The sequence below is a fragment of the Dermacentor variabilis genome, chromosome 3 (assembly GCF_050947875.1).
Source record: "Dermacentor variabilis isolate Ectoservices chromosome 3, ASM5094787v1, whole genome shotgun sequence".
Classification (NCBI taxonomy): Eukaryota; Metazoa; Arthropoda; class Arachnida; order Ixodida; family Ixodidae; genus Dermacentor; species Dermacentor variabilis.
The window spans coordinates 48,054,727-48,075,529 of record NC_134570.1 but is presented as its reverse complement, the minus strand read 5'-3'; the positions used below and the strand labels follow the sequence as shown (position 1 = coordinate 48,075,529).

The window sequence follows — 20,803 nt, the reverse complement described above, 5'->3', positions numbered from 1 at the left end:
AGAAGCAAGGCGGTATAGTTTGGGAGGTGCATACAGCTCCATGCTAAAATCATTAGAAGGAACCCTAGCGCTGCGATCGTTGAGCTGACATGGGAATGGTGGTTATAACATGGCTTTGTCAGATATCAGTGATTGTGGCTTTATTTACTTAGCTTTATCTGCCTATAATGCCCTAAATTTTGAAACAGTCGTAAATAACTAAATACAGAAGGTAACAAGAAAGCCACAGTGCCACCCGAAAGGCGAAGCATTAAGTGCGATAGCAAATTATTAGACAACCATACGAAGTAAGGTTAGTCGTTTCATCAGCTGCATACACTGCTGTAAACATTGCCTTACTAACTAAATTAACAAGCACGTTGTCACGCGCACACAGGCAAACACGAACACACCTCACTCGATGACCACGGTCACTCGCTGTCAGAACGCTGGCGCGACCAAGAGCGGCAGCAGCGGCGAACGAATTCCCCTTCGTGCTGCCTCTCGCTTCAACGCGAACTAGACGCGCGAGAACACAAGCACACGAAGCCAACAGCTATCTCAGGTTGGCTAACCTTCGAACCCAGCGCAGATTGCCTTCAACGTAGGACGCGCGCAGTAATTGTATGAAACTCTATGAACCTGCCCCCTACCCCCTTGGGAGCGCAAGAAGACGCCGCCTCATCAAGCCGCCATATTTCCTGCGGCTCATCATCGCGCGCTTTCGCTTGCACGTAGCAAACGGCTTGCGGCCGCAATGTACTTGGACCTAAGAACATCACGGCGACGCCGATGTCGACGACAGCGTAAATTCGCCTGGAGTGTCCACATAATTGCCATCCCAGTAAAAAGTCTATGCGGCACGCACGTGCTATTGGAGTTGTCGGACGATCCTACCGCTGGCAACCAGATGTAGGAGTCGTCGGACGACCTCGCCGCTGCCACCATTTGAAGGAGTTGAAGGTCGTAGAGAGGAACTCGGTGAACAGGATTTATTTACATTATTTACATCTTAGACAAGACATACATCGACAGTCTAGCGCGACTCCCATATGGAGCCCGCAAGACTAACACACAGCAAACAGCTTACGAGCACAATGCTCACGAGTACATTTCAAGCATGACAAGGAGCACTCAGCTCCCGACGACGAGCACACACTAGCAGCCGGCAAACGCTGCTTATAAGCACTTGGTCCCCCCCTTGATTCCAAGTGGACGGAAACGTTCGTCCAGTCATCGTTCGACGTCACCGTTCGACGTCACCGTAGATGACCCGCCCTTTTGGAAGAGGCGGGCTCACATACTCGTGTTGCACACACACACATGTGTAATGGTCCGGAGCCGACGTCAGAGGGGTTTCGTAGAACTCTGCTCCGTCCCGGGTGGCGCGGCCGGGTACCACATTCCTGAGCTGACCCCGCGCCACGTGGCTGCCGGTTATTCGCAGTTTTCTGAAGTGCGCCCCGTCTGGTTGGATTGGAACACGTGCAGCGGGCTGAAAGCTGGCACGTTGTCACCCCGTGGCCATTCCTAACAGTGCATAATCATGGCAAACTGTTGCATTTATAACGCAACGTTTCGTTGTAGGCGGTTCACTTTGCAAAGTCACAAGACCGTTTGAAGCCCGAAGGACAAGGCTTAAATCCATTTGCTAGCCATAATTCCCATGCTGACTGAGCCGCCATGTTTGGAGCTCCCACAGACACTAGTGCCAGGGTCCCTTATAGTGTGAGTATTGTAGGCAACTCTATACACGAGCGATCCAAGGAAATTCCTATTAATGCTTTCAAAACATTATCTTATCGCTAGCTGAGGACAACGCTAGCTGAGTAAGCAGAGGTAGTCCAAACAGATATCGCGTCTATCATCAGTACTATGTTCCGCAAATGTTTAATTCACTTCTTTCCGTGATGATGATGCCCTAGATCTTTTTATATATATACCACATATCTATTGTGCCAAGGGGCAGGCTTCCGAAAATGGCTAGTGCATTAAATGTGTGAGCATGGTGCTCACACATTCGATGCTTTGTCTACTAGGCTTGTTCTATCGTTCCTTTGCATATCACCCAAAAATGGCGCGGCGACGGCATTTACCTCCATGGCCATTGGTGACACCGTATGCGACGAGAAGGGTGACGATCAAGATGCACTTCGTCCTTGACGGTCTACAAGAGAAGAGAGACAGAAAGAAGTCACAGTTTCCCTCGACAGGCGAAGCATTAATACAGCAAATGTTTAGACAGGTATACAAAGTAACGTTAGTCTTCACTTTATCAGCTGCACAAACCGCTGCACACATTCACTCACTCACAAGGCCAACACGAACACGTCTCACTCGACGATCGCGGACACTCGTTGCCCCAACGCCGGCGCGATAAGTAGCGGCAGCAGCGGCGAATTCCACTTCGTGCTGCCTCGCATTTCAACGCGACCTATAGGCGCGCGAGAACAACGCAGACGAAGCGGTCAGCTGTGTCCGGCCGGCTAGCCTTCGAACCCAGCTCAGATTGCCTCCATGATAAAGCGCGTCCGGCCGCGCTCAGCCGCCGGAACTGGATGACGATGATGATTGTGATTATAAGAAGGGGAAAAGACGTTATATTCTGCAGCCTATTAGCGAGCACGGCGCAGCGCCGCAACTGGAGTAGAGTAGATGTGCATTTTGCCTGCCCTCTTCCCCTCTCCTCCTAGAGCGTGCACATCTCCCTGCTCAGCCTTTTTGCACGCGTGAGAAGGCGGCGCGCACCTTCCACGCCTTGCTCTACAGTGTTCTAGAAGGAACACTGTAGAGCAAGGCCTTCTACAGTGTTCAGTGTACAGTGTTCTAGAGCCCCTTCTAGAACACTGTACCTTGCTCCCTTGCGAGCGCGAGAAGACCGCATCACACCACCCTCCTTCTCGCCTCACTCTCACGAGCTTTCGCCCGACGCACGGCGAACGCCCACGATGTTGCCGCATTTGGGCGTTATACAGAACACCACGGCGACGAGATTTATTTATTTATTTATTTTCACATACCGCAGCCCCTGGTGGGGCTATAGCAGGCGTGGATAATACAGTATAACACAAAAATGAAATACAATAGGCAACAAAGAAAGGAAATTAAGCGCAATGTTGAGGGAGCGCAGACAAGAATTCGTTTAATGGGAGAGAACGGTTGGTTCCTGGTAGCGAATTCCAAGTTTCAATTGTTTTAGGGAAAAAGCTATACGTAAAAGTATTAGTGCGTGCAAAAAAGGGTGTAATGTTAAGCGCGTCATGTCTCCTACTCGACGAGACTTTGGCAAAGGTGATATATTCATTACTGAAGAGGCGACAAGCCGAATGAATAATCCCGTGAAAAAATTTTAAACGATTAACGTGTCGTTGTTCGGCGAGAGATGTTAGGTTGAGTGAGGACATGACTGACGAGGGTGAGAACTGGTGGTCATAACGTCGGTAGATAAATCTATATAATTCTATATACCTGATATATATAATATGGGATTGATATTGCGATGCCATATGAAAGTGATTGCGATGAATAGGAAAGTGACTCATAAAATCTATAAAACTCTATTAAACGAGCGTCGCCGAATGCTTCTGGTAAGTGAGGTCGAGTGTATCAGTTAAAAGAAAAAGCAGGTATTTTTGATAACAGAACTGACAGCCGGGGTATACTAGTTGGCCTTGACTGTTAATCTTTGTTGGCCAGCCGGGATGAGTTGGTCTTTGAATTTACAGCGCAAGAAACAACGCGGACGACAGAGAAGCGCTGTACTTCTCTGTCGTCCGTGCTGTTTCTTACGCTGTATACAAGTAAAATCAAAGACGAGTTATTTCTGCACCACTCTTTATAACATCCCTTGAGCGCACTCGCCGAAACTGCGACACACCCTGAAATATAATTTTTGATTAATGTTTAGTAAATGCAGACAGCAGTTTAGAGTTTACATGTACGTGGAAGCTAGTAACGAGTTCTTTACGTTCCTTACACCAGTGCAAGGGCGCCTCACATTGTGACGCCGTCTGAACCCTTTCTCTGTGGTCGGCAGTCGCAGAGGCGACCTCTTACCCGCAGCCAAACACTGCAGCCAGGTCTGCGACAAATTGGCGCCACCATAACTTTCGAACTTTTAGAACGTTTAATTAGTTATTTATCTCTTGCAATAATTCAGACATTTCCTTTGCTTCGGCACAATCAATGCCGTACGATAGCGATAGTGCATGCCCCTGTTAGAGACGATATATATATATATATATATATATATATAACGTACCAAACGGACAGCAGTTATGTGTACGGTCACGCTGCAATCACTCAGTATAGGATGCTCCGTTTTTGTAGGTTCTTTCTTTCTTTTATTTTTTCCTATCCTCGCGCAATCTTTTTCAGCAACCGCAGTAACTTAAGTAACTCGTTTATCTTTTATGCAGATACGCTTGATTTCTTCGTTTTTTTTTTCTTAAGAGTCTGCAAACATCGAGTCCGTGAACTGCATCGGCATATACAGATGAAACGGGACGATTAAACGGCGCGCGTGTTAGTCCCTCCGCGTAATTCTCCGTTCGGTGATTTGGCACAAAAACGATGAAATATATAGTGCGCAGATAAACAGCGACCACTAAAAGTACTGTGAAATAGTACGATGAACAGCGTTGGTAGGACAAAAAAAAAAAGAAAAAACACGATATGCTTACGTATGCACATATGGTGCAGTTAAGAAAAGCGCGGGTTGCGGCGCTCATTAATGATTCAGTTACGTACACCGCTACAGCCAGTTGCAAGGAGCAGCTAATATCGCGTCATCTTCCTCTGGCTTCAACTGCAATATCGCGCATCGCCCCACGTGATCCCAGAAAGTGGGTCTCGATCGCACGTCGACATTCATTCAAGAGGGACGCATACGCGTTATTCTGGCAACATCTGGTCCCTCAGCACATGCCTTCCCTCGTTGAATCGATCCTCAAAACATATTTCTTTACAGACGAAATCAGAGATAATGAGATAAATAAAAGTAAGGCAAACACAAGAAGGTTAACCAGAGGTACCGGTACCTCCAATGGCTGCCCTCTACCGGAGAAGGGGAAAATCTGTAAAAAAAAAAACATTCTGGACAACGGACAAGCAATAAATGTCCCTCAAAAGTGCTGCCGCTATGGCGTGCTTCGCTTAGCAAAAGATGACCTTGTATACATCGCATACACCCATGTGTTGCAAGTCGTCTCTATACCATAAGGCTATCGAGACAGGTACCAGCACAGACCACGCGTCCCCCAGCAGCTCGAAGACTTCGATGAGACAAGGCGGCAGGAGAGCTTAACCGCACTTCCGTGTATGCCTCCCGGAAAAAAAAAGAACTTAGTCGTCAGTTCTACTGCCGGGCACGAGGTCGCGGGTTCGACTACTGACCGCGGCGGCCTCATTCCAATCGGCGCGGCACGCGCAAATGCTCCTGCCCTTTTTAGGTGCACGTTCAGAGGTGGTCAAAAATTAACCCGGCACCCTCCCACTACGGTGCCTCCCCCCATAGCCGATGTTTCACTTCGTGACGTTAAACCCGAGTTCATCTTCGACGAGTAACAGAAAGGACGCGGACTTCGAGCTGCTTCGAACAGTACAAACGCCCCGTCACTTACCCCATGGCGGCGCGGACAGGCTGGCTGGTTCTTGCCACGCCGCTAAGCGCCAACCTCGACGACGAGACGTCGCTGAAGCGCAGGCCACGGAAGGCGATCCGAAAAAAAAGCGTCGACGACGGAAGTTTGCGCCGGACGCAAACAGGCAGGCCGCGGGTGTAACCCTAACCTGGCCCGCCGACTGATTACCGCGCTGCCGGAGCGGCCACGCGCCGTACGCCGGCGCTGACATCGGCACACGCGGACGACTGACTTGCTCCGCTCGACGGTGTGCCGCTGATACGTGCGCTAGGGTTTTGCCGTCGCGCAGAGAGAACGCGCTCGTGGGATGCGCGTGGTGTCTCTGACCCCCGGCTGTGTGTCCGCGTAAGCTAGTTCTGCGATGAGACCTAAGAAATGCCGCTTTCTTCCTGGAGCTTGCGACAACTGTTTTCGTCCGCGTCTCGAGGCTGAGACTAACTGTCTTTGGGAGAGAGAGAGAGAGAAGTTGAATGATACGAAATGCAGAGAGGTCGGCCTGAGGTATATTCCTGTAGCCAGCTACTCGGCGCTGGGGGGAAGGCGAAGAGTGAAAGAAAGAGGGAAGAAAGAGGCGCATTATGGGGGACGATGACGAGAGAAGGAGGATGTAAAACATACGGCAAGTAATTTGGCATGCTCAAAGCCTACAGTCCAGGTTCGTACTTTTTAAAAAGTTCAGTAACACCTAGTGTAATGGTTATGGTAGGGCATGAAATAGATAATAGCTGGCCCATGCCGTCGTCCAACTTATCCACGCTGAGGAGGTTGTTGAAGGGAGAGACTTGTTCTCATCAAAAACGAGGAATTTGAGATTTATTTACAGTATCTACATGAGAACGTTACAGTTCATCAGTCTAACATGACTGAAAGAGGAATGCACACTGAGGAGCCGCCAACGGCTCCTTAAATACACTATGTCGTCCCTAGATCCCTAAGTGAGGGAAAACGGCCGTTCAACCTGCTACCAATTCGGAGCGTTCAAAGTCATCGTAGCCGACCCGCCTTTGAGGGGGAGGTTTTGCACACACTTCCGCGCAGGTTTCACTGACCACGCCGAGGTGAGTGGGTTTTCTCAGACACGGGTTTTGCCCCGAGCAGGCGCCTCTTCATCCCAGTGTTGACTCCGCAGACAATGGCCGCCGCGTCTGTTCATGACGTCTAAGCCCCGTGAGACGGCCGCCAGATATCTTCTCCCAGGAGTTCCACCGCTTCTAACAAGCCGTGGCGGCCACGGTGAATCCGCGAACAATACTTGGTCCGCCGACCGCGTTTAGTCATAGCGGCGCCTAAGGGCTGTTGATGCGGCATACCGTCGTCCCTACAAAACGAGTCGCCGCGGCAGGTGGGGAAGGCTTCCATGGTCGCTCCTGGGAAGTTCGCCGCCCTCGCAGCTGCGGCTGACTGGGAAAATTTTGAAGGTCGGTATCCTTGCAGGCCGTTCGTAACACTGGATGGCCTTGAAACTCGATCCTTCCCGAAGATGCGTGTTGGCAGGGGCGTAGGAAAAAAAGAAGTGGGGCGGTGGGAAGCACACCGGGCACGTGCCCTCCCCCCCTCCTCCTCTCGAAATTTCGGTGTACCAAGGTAATCTGGCATAAGGCGACGTGCGACCACACTCGCCCGCTCCGTCGCCCTCGCCCGTCCAAGTGCCCCCCCTCCACCCACCCACCTCACACCCCTGAAAATTTTCCTTGCTGTGCCACTGCATGTTGGCATGCCGTCGACCCTTTCCACGACGTCCATGTATATAGGAGAACGATGTTTCTTCACTGTGGCTGGGCCGCGCGTGAAAGCCTCATGTCTCAGATTCACAGAGCGTGTTCGCTCTACATTCTTGTGTTGAGAAAGTCTCGAAATGGTGCACATATCGGTCTACGGTACGTTGCCCCGGATTCAGAGCGCTTTCAGACCCAATTTTCTCTCAGTGTGGCTCCAGTGATCACAGAAATTGCAGGAAGAGGCACAAATGCCGGCCAGCCGCTCCTCGCGAGCACGCATGGAGGCGTGCCGAACGTCCAAAGGAGACCAACGTGCACCTCGCTTCATAGGAATGCGGCCGGAGCGACCAGGATCGAACCCGTGACCTTGAACTCAGCACCGCAAGGCCGTCCACTAAGATACCATCATCATCAGCAGCAGCCTGGCTACGCCCACTTGCCAGGCTGCCAGTATTAGCGCAGAGTATGAGGTCTATTTCATTTCTAGTCTCGCCATTCGGGCTCCTCCACGTCCACTTTCAGTTATCGCGCTAGAGGAAGAAGGTACTCATTATCCGCAAATCATTCAGTTCTGCAAACTCTACTAATAAGTCTCGCCTGCTATTCCTATAACCTATGCCACATTCCCCCACTGGCTGGTCTCCAGCCTGCGTCTTGACCTGCCCTAGCGTTGGAGTCGTCCATCAGCATGGTGTATTTTGTTTTGGCTTTACCCATCGCCGATTGCTGGTCATCATGTCTGGATGTAGGCCTGTACGACCTTCAATTTGTACAAGACCTGCCACCCTCTCGTTATTGCGATAGAGCTCCTGTATGTTACCAGCTATATCTTTCTTAATCAGAGATCCGACTCTAGTTCTCGTCTCTCCGCTGAGCCTGGGTAGCACAGGACGTGCTCGCTTTTTTTTTTCTCACTATATATGCTTCATTTGTCCTCCTAACCTCACTGAGCCTTACTATATCTTATTTAATGCCGGATAATTCGCCTAATAGCACTGCCAGTCTCGCCTCACTAGATAACGTTCTTGCGTTAAACGTTGCCAGGTTCAGATTCCAATGGCAGCCTACCCGGATCCAGAGATTCTTCTCACCCTCTGCTAAGTCACAGGTCTGACCGCCGCCGTGGTCAGTTGCTTCGCAGCTGCTGGGGACCGAGGGCAGTGGTTTGGTTGTTGTATTCATGTAGGAGAGGTTGTGGCCAAGTGCTGCATCAGTGTGGCCAATCCTGTTCTGGTGAGGGAGTGCGCTACAGGTTCTGGTCACCGGGATCAGGCCGCACTCCAGGCCTGTTCATGCAATTTTATCAACATGCGGGTTTTTTTTTTAATCCAGTGGAAAATTGCGCGGCACCGGGATTCGAACCACGGTCCTTTTGTACGCGAGGCGGATGCTCTACCTCTACGCCATCGCTGCGCGCCAACGCAACCAGTTAAAACTCCGATTTCCGTACTCTAATACATGTGAAAATTTAAAAAAAAAAGTATCTTTCATCGGGCACCCGCCGAGCCGATTTAAAGTGAATTGTGCCGCATTTACGAGTTGAAGCTAAATCTAGTGATGGCAGGGAGCAGATTGTTTGATATAGGGTCCCAATTTAATAAAGACGATGTCTTTCAAAGAAAAAAAATATCACCAGTTTTTCGTATCGGGTATGTTTCAAAGCCTTCTTCGTGGGTCGATCCCGAAGAGTGTGTGTAGTTTAAAAATGTGGGCCGATTTGTGCTGCTGGGCCTGTGCCGCTGAGGCCACTGGTCGCCATGATGTGCCAGATATACACACACACACACACACACACACACACACACACACACACACACACACACACATATATATATATATATATATATATATATATATATATATATATATATATATAACGAACTTCTCAAGCAACGAAGTTAGGCAAAAAGTTCCAATTAGAAAGTTGCAGAGCGGTTTGCAGAACGGCCGATCAAACAGTTTCTGACTTTCTATTAGTATTAGTGTGTCTCCGTTTATTGCAGATGCCCGCGAAATAACACAAAGGAAACACCAAGTGGCATGCACCTTGCGCGTCGTGATTGTAGCGCTCTCAAACGTTTCCCGTACACACGACTATAGCATCTAACAATGTTTGCTACCGCTTAAAAGGCGACAGGGCAGTGACGAAGGCGTTGGCCTTTGCGATTCACGCCACCGGTGTCCATAACTCGCGGCGGTTCACGATAGCGATAAGCAGGCGCAGCTGCAGCACACCCGGCTAAATGCTATGTTCGTTTGTAGGCGAAACATTTGGGAGCGCTGCAATCACGGCGCGCAAGCGGACATGTCACGTGTTCTTTTTTCGTACTTCGCGGGCTCAGCAGTAGGCGGAAAACAACTGCTGCTTAATAGATGGAAAGGCAGAAACTGTTTAATCGGATGTCTTGCAAAGCGCTCTACAACTTTGTAATTGGAAGCTTTTCCTAACTTCATTGCTTCAGAAGTTGGTTAATTGAGCTTGACTAACTATGCAATTAAGCAGGATACGAAAAACAGGGCGACTCACTCCATACAATAGTCAGCAACACGCATTTGGTTGTGTCGTCTCAGAGTGCATCGACATATATTTTTTAAAACTCTGGCTAAAATTAGCTGGGACACCTGGCACATGTGTGTGTGTGTGTGTGTGTGTGTGTGTGTGTGTGTGTGTGTGTGTGTGTGTGTGTGTGTGTGTGTGTGCGTGTGTCAAGCAGCGGTGAGGACAATAGCTCGACGTGCCGTACGTGAGCACGTGGACGGTCGCCAACTTGTCCGACAGGTCCTGGAACGTGTTAAACGCGCCCCTGCGCACCATAATTGGAATGCGATGGCGATTGGATGTGGACGGGGAACTCGAGTGATGCCAGGAAAAGGGTCCGTATCAAACAGGACAAACGCATACAACACGCACTAAGAAACTCCTCGTTAGGTTAGCGTAAAAAGCGTTAGGGTGCCGCGGCGTCACAGCGGTTATGCCGTGCCGATTATTGTCTTTGCGTCTCGGCCACGTTATGTTAGGTTAGGTTAGCGTAACCTTAGGTTGGATTACCTTAACTTTGCGTTACGCTAGGTTAGCGTAACAGCCGGCGTGGCGCGGCGTGTTCTCACAACGCTTGCGTCGTGAGCATTGTTGTCTTTCTGTCTCGGCCTCGTTAGGTTGGGTTAACGTTAGGCTAGGTTAACGTTAGGTTAGGTTAGCATAAAACTTACCACCACTGTTGCCTTGGTGTTGGCGTATTCTTACGGCAGTTGCGGGGCCGTCAAATGTCGCCGGCACCCTTTCAGCCACTCGCGTTCAACCGCGGCTGCTAAGGGCCAAGGGCGGCTGCCGCGGCTGCTAAACGCCTTCTACATTTTCAGTATATGCAGATCGGCCTCTTTCACGGTCCCTACTGCTCCCACGGAAACATCTGCGATGTTATCACTTGTTTCACCGCGCCGGCAGCCAGCGTCCGAGCGTAAACAAACTCCAGCCCACTTCGCAATGCCGACACGCCTAGGGACTATTAGATCTTGCCGTTGAGTGCGGGAGTTGGCCGACGTTGAGGAGGATTTTGAGATGAAACTGAAGGTTTATTTACGGTAATACAAAGTAATGAAAAGTCATACAGTCATCGACGGCCGGCAGCAAATCGCACGCTGCGGCCCTTGGCAAGAAGAGCGAAAGAAAGGAATGAATGAAGGAATGAATTTCTCTTATCCCTGTCTCTCGTTTTTAACCCCTTCGGTCTCTCGGGGTCACGTCATTTTCGGCCAGTCGTCGAGCCCGCTGAGGTGTCGTCATTTTCTTCCAAACGTAGTCGCCCGTGCAAGTGCCGTCACATTCGGCTCATCGGGTCGCTCACGGCTCGACTGTACGATGGGTGACATACCACCAGTGTTGCCTTGGTGTTGGCTCCCCACTTGAAATCGCTCAGCTGGAGGAGACGGGTTGTTCTCGAACGACCTTTCAGAGCCGCAAAACAGCTTTGCTCGGGACCAAGATAAACTACCTGGAACCGTATCAGCCTCCCGTTCCACTTTCGGGAAGAGTCAAGCAAGGGGTGGAGACAATAGCTCGACGTAAGGTACGTGAGTTGTGGGTCGCCAACTTGTCTGACAGGTCAGGTAACATGTTTGATGCGCCCCTGCACACCATAACTGGAATGCAACGGCGATTGTATGTGGTCGGGGAACTCGAGTAATGCCAGGAAAAGGGTCCGTATCAAACAGGACAAACGCATACAACACGCGCTAAGAAACTCCTCCGTAGTGCCAAGTTTGACCGACGGGAGCTGGCGATCTTCGGGGAAGCGACCGTCGGAATGGCGCCGGCAGGTCTGCTGCGGCGGCTCGCGTTGAAAACAACAATACGTCAGTCCCCATCCCGTTGGCGCCATCATGTCTGCTGGGACGACTCGCTTTGCAAGGACCACAATGCGCCGCACCCCCTAACCGAACGACGCCGAGATGTGCACACGCAGCCGGCGGACCATGTATTGTCAGTGGATTCGCCTTCACCGTCAAGGCTTGTTTGAAGCGGTGGAACTCCTGGAATAAGAAGTTTTGCGGTGCCGTCTCACGCAGCTTAGAAGTCGTCAGTCAATGGACAGACGAGGCGGCCACTGTCTGCGGAGTCTACTCTGGGATAAAGAGGCGCCTGCTCGGTGCAGCATCGTGTCTGCGAGAACCCTCTAACCTCGGTGTAATGGGTGAAACCTGTAACCCTCCCCTTCAAAGGCAGGTTGGTTACGATGACTTTGGACGCTCCGTTTGGTCGGCATTATGAAACATCGTTCCAGCGCACAATTGAACACGAACGAGAAGAGAAAGACAACACGAACGCCGGATCTAGGGAGGACAGAGTGTTGTCTTTCTCTTCACGTCCGTGTTCAATTGTGCGCTGGAACGATGTTTCATAATGCTAATCATAACCAACTAGCCCAGCTGTCCATACTTACCGTTTGGTCGAACGGCCGTTTTCCTTCCCCTAGGGATCTAGGGAGGACAGAGTGTATCTAGGGAGTCCTCAGTGCGCATTCTCATTTAGTCATGTTAGACTGATGAAGTGTTACGTTCTCATGCAGATACTGTAAATAAATCCCATATTCCTCGTTCTCGACGAGAACGTATTATGCCATACGGCATTCAATAATCAGTTATTTTTCAGAAATCAAACTAATTAAACGCCGTCCTGTTTTTTTTTTCATTGCAAAAGTAGAGAGAGACATGGTGAACAAAGATGTTGTATTTTGTCTCTGCAACAATGAACAGTATTTACAATCAAGGAACAAGTGGACCAGCCAGAAAAATGAAGACATTTTGGTGCCATGTGCGCAGATGATACGCTGAGGGGCAGCGTCCATGGTGATTTATATCAGGTCCTGAGAAAGTGGGTCAACTTAAGCCTTAAGTCTACATCAATCTCTTCCAGTTGTCACCATGGTGTCTGGTAAAGAGCAGGCTTGACGAACACACATTTCCTGCACAGAAATAAGAAGAAAAAGAAAGCCTGTAAGAACCTCCAGAAAATATTGAATATGATGCAACAGACATCTGCTAGACTTCAATTTGAAAGGCTTAGTCACACAAAAGAAATAAACTTGTAAACACGGGAGAGAGCGGTTAACAGAGTCAACGCTCATGAAAATGGTCTGTAATCATCCAACATAATCTATAATGATGTATGACATCATTACATCCAAAGTATTTTCTATTGAACATTGGAGCCGTGGTAAATTGTGAAACGGTTGAACTTTACATAAATTACCATCTAGATTACTGAAACCTACTATCCCTGCTTTGTATAGTTGTCCACTAATTTGTTATCGCAATCGGTGCTTTGCCTTTCGAGCAAACCTGTGACTCTTATTTACAATGACAGTCTAAACCAAGACGTTCCGAAGGAAAGGTTGTCGGAGACAGTGCGCCACATCTGATTATGTACAAGACAGACCCTGAATACAAGGACGTGAAGGCAGCAGCCAGTACCTCATTCTCGTTATCTTTCGCACGCAGCGACGTTGCAACAGGAGGGAGCACAACAATGTGATTGAGATTAGTGGCAATGAGTTTATCATCTTCATAAGACATGAAGCGTTAAGAATGCAGTACGAAAAACGTAAACGCAGCGCCGATCTGTCAGCAGACGAAGGAAAAAGCATGCAAGCACACGGAGGGAAGCAGCGGCGGAGGCCCAGTCCGGCCTCGGCAACTCCGCCGTGGCAGCCTTAGGTGGCACTAAGGGGGCTTGGGTAGCAGATGTAATCAGTGCCATCTATCAAGCTGCCGAGAAAGCAAATCCACATCCTTCCTCCTCGCAGGTGCACTCTCCTCACCCTGCCTCTCAACACCCTCGTAACTCGTTCACCTTCGACGGACTCTGCGTGTGCGGCGCCTCTGCGCCAGCCGGGTGCCAGCTTAGCCCACTCCCTGAAGTTTCGTTTTCTGCCATCATCGGGAAGTGAGCGTCGGCTGGCGCAACCAGTTTCGTGGTCCTCGCTCGCTGTGTGCTTCCGCACCACAATATTTCACGACTCGCACTCTTTGTGCATCGTGCTGTGGTGCACGACTACTTACAGAACAAGTCCTCCTTGTAATTCGAACAAATTTTCGGGCCCCCTTCGAGTTTGCATTATCGAGATTCGGATGTACGTTGTAATGGCTGTGGACTGTAGTACACATGACAGCAAAACACTCACCCACGTGTCTAGAAGTGATGTGACTGAATACTTCTCGGGCATTTTGTTGAGGTGTACGTCTAATGAGTGAAGAATGTTTCTTAGAAACTGCGTCGAATCTGGAAGGAGAGAGTGAGCAAAAAGAAAATTAAGTGGACTGAAATAAATAACAGTTCATTGCTGACTTCATAAATGTATACCATTCTAAGTGCTGAGCCAGAGAAGGAGCAAATTTACCTGCAGGCATATTTGAGTGTCTGTTTATGTCTAGCTAATTTAGAAAATAAGCTACTTCCAACAGCTTTCTTTACTATTATGGATTAGCAGGGCTGGGCTGCATCACGATTCAGGCATTACACTCTTTTACGCTCTTGGAAAAAGTTGAACACATTTACACCTGAGTGATTCCATAGAGCTGCCACAAGCAAAGGACACAGAGCTAACTTGCGCAGCCTTGTAGTGTTAGTGAACCGGCTGCTTTCTAATACTTGTATTAGCAATTTGTTTATTGCTCATAATTACTGAACACACTTCATAACTTTGCTTGCACGTGGCCAAAAGCATGGCCCCTGCTTACTGCACATTTTAACTGAGCGCCGCATTTGGTTCTTCCAGGACTCTGGCAAAAGTTGCGTATAATGCTTTTGAGTGTTTCTAGTCACACTAATAGCTTTACTGTAAAATGTCTGTACTTAAGCACAGGCCTAAAAAGCAGAAAGTGTCTTCAAGATGCAGTCGACTGCCATTAATTCGACTCTGATGGGACAGGCAACATTGATTGAATTATCTGGTGGGTTTAATTAAACCAAACACAGAAGAAAGCGCCAGAAGACGCTTCGGATTCATTTGGCAAGATTTGCCATATTCTAACACGCCCCTGAACTAAACACGCACCCATGTTCTATGTGTCCACAGTATGAAAATAACACATAGCCAATTTTTAGCAAGAAAAATGGGCAAGGGTCTAGTATGTGTTGAACAATGGCTGACGATTTCTTAATGTCAGCTTTGCTGCACGGTTCTTAAAGTGACCTTCGCCGCAATACGTTCGTGTTATGCGGTAAAGCTTGCAAACACCGTTTTGGTTTTGTATGCGATTGCACCGCGCAGGCAGTTTCCGGCCCAGTGGTCTTGGGGGGAAGAAAAAAGACAGAGTTTAGAATCGGGTAAATACCGTAATCGCACGTGAACTTCGGTTTTTGTTTGAAAATCTTCCTAGTGCAGGCCTAAACTAGGCGTTTTCGACAGAAGACGTGTGGGCACCCCATTCACTGTCCCATAAGGTTCGCCCAGGCAGACGTTGCCACTGAAGGGGTTGCTACTGGGGTCACCACAGGGGTGAGGTGCAAGTATGTTGACGAGTGAAGTTCGAATTACCCAGTGAAGGTCAGTTTGAGGATCGGAATGATGAAAGTTTTGGCCCATAGGAATGCATAGATGCAGCCGGGACCTTTGGTCAGGATCGAATTGACCAAAACATCTGATTAGCCAGAGTAAAATTAACAGAAGCCTACTGTAGTAACTGAGGATGGTGACACTGTGAGCCTTAGACACTGCTTTGCGCAACGCAGATCACGCTGCAAATGTGGGCCCCACATCCAAGTTTTGGTATTTCTCAGGGCACTGGAAGGCAGCAATTTCATCTTCAGAAAGCATCAGTGAAGAGGAAGCTTTTAGCTCTAATGCAACCAATTCATACTCACAAAATGCAGGACTGCCCTCATTCGGCAGTCAGGGAACTGAATTGGGGCTGTATTTTCTAGCATTAGATTTCAGTTTTCTTTCTTTTCACCCCCTTCGTTGGCGCAAACACAACTCGCACGCTGCTGCACTGACGTTGCCACTGAGATCGGCCACTAGGTGTGCCACGTGATAAGTAAAGAATTGAAATTTAGACAGAACATTACAAAGCACAGGCACTGAATTAAATTTGTTCCATTCTAAAGGAAAATCTAAACTATAGTGACTGTTGAAAGAAGATTATTGTTATTTTGGTCTTAATTTTTTAAAGAGACTCCTGAAGGATCTAGAAATACTGAAAAATTTAATGCATCAAGAACAGATGTCGCAGTTCTGCAAATGCTTTGGGAGCTATAGGTCTCCTAACAATTTCCTGTGGACTTTCACTTCAAGCTCACTATATACAACTGTGATCAAAACAGTAAATATGTCTTACCGTACTGATCTCTGCTAGCATTGCACTGGGGTGGCCGGCTCGGGTAATTTTCTGGAACTGCCACAGTTATTGGAGGAACACAGGGAAGGTTCTTGTCATCTGCAGCATTGTGCAATAAAAGGCAAGCAACAGTATAGTGCAGCTGCTGCAACGAAATTCACACAAAAAACAGTTTTTATCTTTTTGCCTGCACTGAATGTTACGGTAGTACCCCCGCATTTTCATGATTGTTGATGTTGTTTAAGCACTGGTTTTCGTGATGCCACCAGCTCACCCAGCTTACAGTGCTTATGCCCTTGAAGCTTGTCTATAGACTAAGGACAGCTACAATGACATAAACACTGTTTGCTGCTCTACAAAGTGTGTGCAGAGAAAAAAGGAAATTCAAGCTATTAGCAACGACAAGCAATGAAGATTGCATCAGAGGTGCATGCTCATAATAGCAAGATTGCTCTTAATGGGTTGTACATCAGAAACCCTTTTCATATTAGATATTAGCTGTCACGTGCAACTGTAACTTGTATAGCATGGCAAACTTGCATACTAATTCATACTTGTCAAGGAGAACTGGTCAATGCCAAAGCAGACGGGAACTAAGTATGCCCAAGACCTTACAGGCGTGGATCCAAGGTTGCATCACAGAGGGTTTGCTTTACTGCTCAATTTTGCCAGCACGCGAGTGCCAGCATGACTTGTGGGTAACACAAGCTCCCAAGCACACTCCCCCCCCTCCCTTTCTGAACACACCAGGGAGACCTAACTTAGTCCTTACTTAGTACCTTACATAGTCCACAGTCTCCTTTAGTGTTGACTGTCCACTATGAACGTTCACCAACCATCCCAAGTTTCCCTGCTAATGCAGAACCAATCAGATCGATCAGGTGACTGAGCCTTCGCTTTCAAGAGTCCAGTTAAGAGAAGTTAGCTCACCCAGCTGGCAAATGAGGTGGACAGTGCGAGAGCCTAGGTGTTGACTTGGGTCTAGTTGCACCTTGAAGCGCTGGTCTAGGTGGGCAATCTCGCCCTGCAGCAGGTCGGGAATCTCCACCGTTTCCTCTGGTAGCCGCCGACGCTTGGCCGGCATCTCTGGTGAGCTGCAAGCTCTGCACACACAGAAAAAAAAATTTCGGTGCTTAAAGCGACACTTGAAAGAAAAATCAGTTTAGACTGATTAAGTAGTGTTTCAAACAACATCTTTATTTTTTATTTCGTGGTAATAGCATGAGGACATCTGGAAGACAAAAGGAAGGTCAAAGTGTCATATTCCCTAAATTTTACACTGAAACTCCAGCTCCGGTACGTCAGTTCGACTCAGTGCTCCGGGTTCGCTCACCTCCTGGGTGAAGGGCCCAGCAGGGTGGTGATGGCCGGGCCAAACACGCGACTCAACGTGTGGTTGAACATGGGCGACTTGATGTGGCTGGCCACTGCGTCCAGCAACGGCTGGCAGATGTTCTGCTCCTGCAAACGTCCACCACCCCCGGGGGCAATGCCTGCGGCCCCTGCGCCGCTCACAAAGCTTTCCGCCTGCAAAGACGGGGGGGCAAAAGAAAGCAACCGAAATTCCCATAACGGCCACGTCTTGTGTTGCAAATTGTCTGGGAGAACGGAAGAGAGGGGTGCACGCAAAACCCTGCAAGTGCGCTTTTCTGCGAATGCCACTTTACACATTCTCTGTCTCGACAGCTTCGCACAAGGCAGCAAAAGCTAGGACTACTGTCAGCTTGAAGGTCAGCAACATGAGTCGGCTGCGTGTTTTAAAGAAACAAAGAGGGCTCACCCCAACGCAAAAAAAGAAAAAAATAATCAAGAACAAGGTCGTGTACTTACTAGTCGTTTTACACGCTGAAAAAGTAGTAGGGCACAATTATTATTTAAAACTTACGACCAACGTGCTGTACTCTGCCTTAACATAAATCAATGTATAGCACCTGAAGAACTGATGAATTTAATGATTTCAACTTCATAGAGCAATGCTACTGAAATGCCTGAACCTGGGCCGCATTACCCTGAGGAAAAAAGCAGCTAGGCAAGCTACAAAAGTACGCACCCTCTGTTTAAATGCAATAATGCAAAAAAAATCAAGAACAAGGACATGTACTTACTAGCTGTTTTACATGCTGAAAAAGCGTTAGGCCACACACATTATTTAAGACTTTCAATCAACTCGCTATAGTTAGCACCAAGGTAAAGCTACATGTAGCGTAGGTAGGAAGTATTGAAGAACCGCTGTTCCCAATTGTCCATGCCCCCCACAGCACAAGTAAGACCTCTTAGTACTTTACAGTGGCTAAGCTAACGTCATTTCAAAACTGAGAAATAAGCAGCAATGTGGATTCTGGGAACTCAGACTTACCGATTTCACTTTCAATTCCAGCCTCTCCAGGACCTGTTCACACTTAAGGAGAGTTTCCATCGGACACCTAGGCAGTGAAAACAAATGCATGTTTAAATCTGAGGAGGCAATCAGAGATAGAAACAGCAACCACGAGGGAATTCATGAAGCAAAATGAGCAGTTGGTGCGATTCATACAATACACAGGGCTTACAGAGTGAACACACCAACAGTCAGTGCTTGTCATAACTGTGCCACATACCCCAAGACATCTTCGAATGCATTCTCAGTGAGTACGACATTTGGTGAATCATTTGCAACACAAAATACTCGTGCAAAATTCATTTGCTTGCATCATACCGAAAATAAGAAGCAGTGCTGATGTCAAGCTAGAGTCTAGGCTTCGCACTGTCTTCAACAGAACTTGACATCAACGCTCAAGCTTCAAGCATGCGATTTCAGCTTTCTATTCCAATTCACTGCACACTGCAATTAAGGCTTAGCAAGGCACCTAAAACAAAGCCCTCACAGACTTCACCAGTTTGTCCTGTGATGCACGAGAGTTTCTGTAGCGCCTAAATTGTGTCAAGCTGCACAGTTACCGCTAGCTTAGGATGTAAAATAACATGCGTGTAAAATTAGTGAGCTTTCAGAATTAAAGTTTGAAACTGGCACGGTAGCGTCGCCACCCTACACAAAAAGACTTGTTTCTATGCCACCTTGCGATGACAATGGCAATAAAGGTGGCTCTTATGGTAAGCTGATGAATGCCGTTTCAGCTTAGTATAAGACTGTAACGTGCAGACAACCTGCGGACATTTTGTTGCTCTAAAAGAAAAATGCATTATAAACAGGTAAATATGAAAGTCATAGCGAGCTGCTGTCTGTGCTTTGAATCTGCTGAAGGCACGCCAAAACTAGGCAATTCTAACGAGCGATAACGTCTCTTCCATGCATTCACTGTCCTGTAAGCACAGCCAAGGCAGGCGCTGCGACCATCTGGCCTAATGGAGTCAGGCCCATGCATGCTGACTAGTAAAGTTCGAATCACTCAGCGACAGCCAATTTCAAGCTTGAAATAATTAAAACTTTCGCATGCTGGCCACTAGCTGGGACTGTTGATCAGGAATGAATAAACAAAAATATTAATTAAGCAATTAACCAGAAAAAAAATAAGAAATGTCTACTGTATACTTGCTGATGTACTATGCTTAGCTCCTTACATTGGCACTCATTTTCAATCTGGCATTAGTACCAAATGAACCAATGTACCAATGTGCCAATGTACCAATGAACCAAACTCTCCACGTGGATCTCGTTCATGCATAATTTCAATGTTCTTGTTACCATGCCTACAGAAAATTAAGAAATGGTTCATTTCTTTCTCATTTACTTCTTTATCTCAGTACCATTCTCTCTCTCAGCTGTTCAGCTTCCCAGATTTTTGGCTATAAAATGCATTACTGCACGTATCATTAAAGGATGCACTTATCCTAAAACCTCTTCCTTGTACTGTTCTCCGCTTTAGAAAGGAATATTAAGCATGAAACTTCCCACACAAATATATATATATATATATATATATATATATATATATATATATATATATATATATATATATATATATATTTTTTTTTTTTCAGACATTTGACTGGATTCAAAGCTTTCGTTAACTCTTGCTACACCACTACAAGTGATTTCAATAAAAAATTTATCTTGATGACTTCTGTAGCTTTTTCACCAAAAGACAAATGTAAGTGTGCAATAAGACAGTAAAAGCGATGTCAAGGGAGAACGCTGTACTGATTACAGCACTCATGGCTGAAGTAGTCAAACATGCTTGACGTGCACATTAACAATTCCACAAGAGAGGCATGCTGACGACAGTAAGAGAAGTGTTGTTGGTGTTACGTCGACACAGATTAGCATGCAGTGGAAATGGGTAGCAAGGCTCCTGCCCCCGCCCCCCACCCCCCAAAATTCTGTGAGAAAAAGTTGCAGCCACAACTGGTAGCACGTACCGATGACATGAACAAGAAAACATCATGCTCCAACAACTCTGTGTTCCTTTTTTGTTCTTTTCTTTACACACGTCATAAACCAACACCTAAATATCATGCACCAAATACACCAACAAGCGACACAACCCAGATTTTCCATCAGTCTTACATATCACCTACATTACAGGTAAGGTTAGAAGCTCCATTGTGAACTTCACTGAACCCTTGAGACGGATCGTTTAAAGTGACAGCTCAGTTTAGTCATGGAGTGTAGCCTTTGCCCAGTAGCAAACA

At 47.7% G+C, this 20,803-nt stretch overlaps 2 protein-coding genes across 2 annotated transcripts in view; both read right to left on the bottom strand.

The window, feature by feature from the left end:
• LOC142575547 (salivary peroxidase/catechol oxidase-like) overlaps positions 1-5,808 on the bottom strand; it is a 45,791-nt gene extending 39,983 nt beyond the window's left edge. The window contains exons 1-2 of the mRNA XM_075684975.1: positions 5,601-5,808; positions 2,076-2,146 (exon numbers count right to left, since the gene is read on the bottom strand). Coding sequence (XP_075541090.1) covers positions 2,076-2,146; positions 5,601-5,605 — 76 coding nt within the window. The 5' untranslated portion in view covers positions 5,606-5,808. The remainder of the gene's footprint in view (positions 1-2,075; positions 2,147-5,600) is intronic.
• A 6,740-nt stretch (positions 5,809-12,548) lies between these two features.
• Positions 12,549-20,803, bottom strand: part of LOC142575546 (uncharacterized) — a 76,871-nt gene continuing 68,616 nt past the window's right edge. The window contains exons 10-16 of the mRNA XM_075684974.1: positions 18,531-18,597; positions 18,005-18,019; positions 17,508-17,701; positions 17,105-17,277; positions 16,175-16,273; positions 14,020-14,117; positions 12,549-12,801 (exon numbers count right to left, since the gene is read on the bottom strand). Of these exons, the coding sequence (XP_075541089.1) occupies positions 12,739-12,801; positions 14,020-14,117; positions 16,175-16,273; positions 17,105-17,277; positions 17,508-17,701; positions 18,005-18,019; positions 18,531-18,597 (709 nt within the window). The 3' untranslated portion in view covers positions 12,549-12,738. The remainder of the gene's footprint in view (positions 12,802-14,019; positions 14,118-16,174; positions 16,274-17,104; positions 17,278-17,507; positions 17,702-18,004; positions 18,020-18,530; positions 18,598-20,803) is intronic.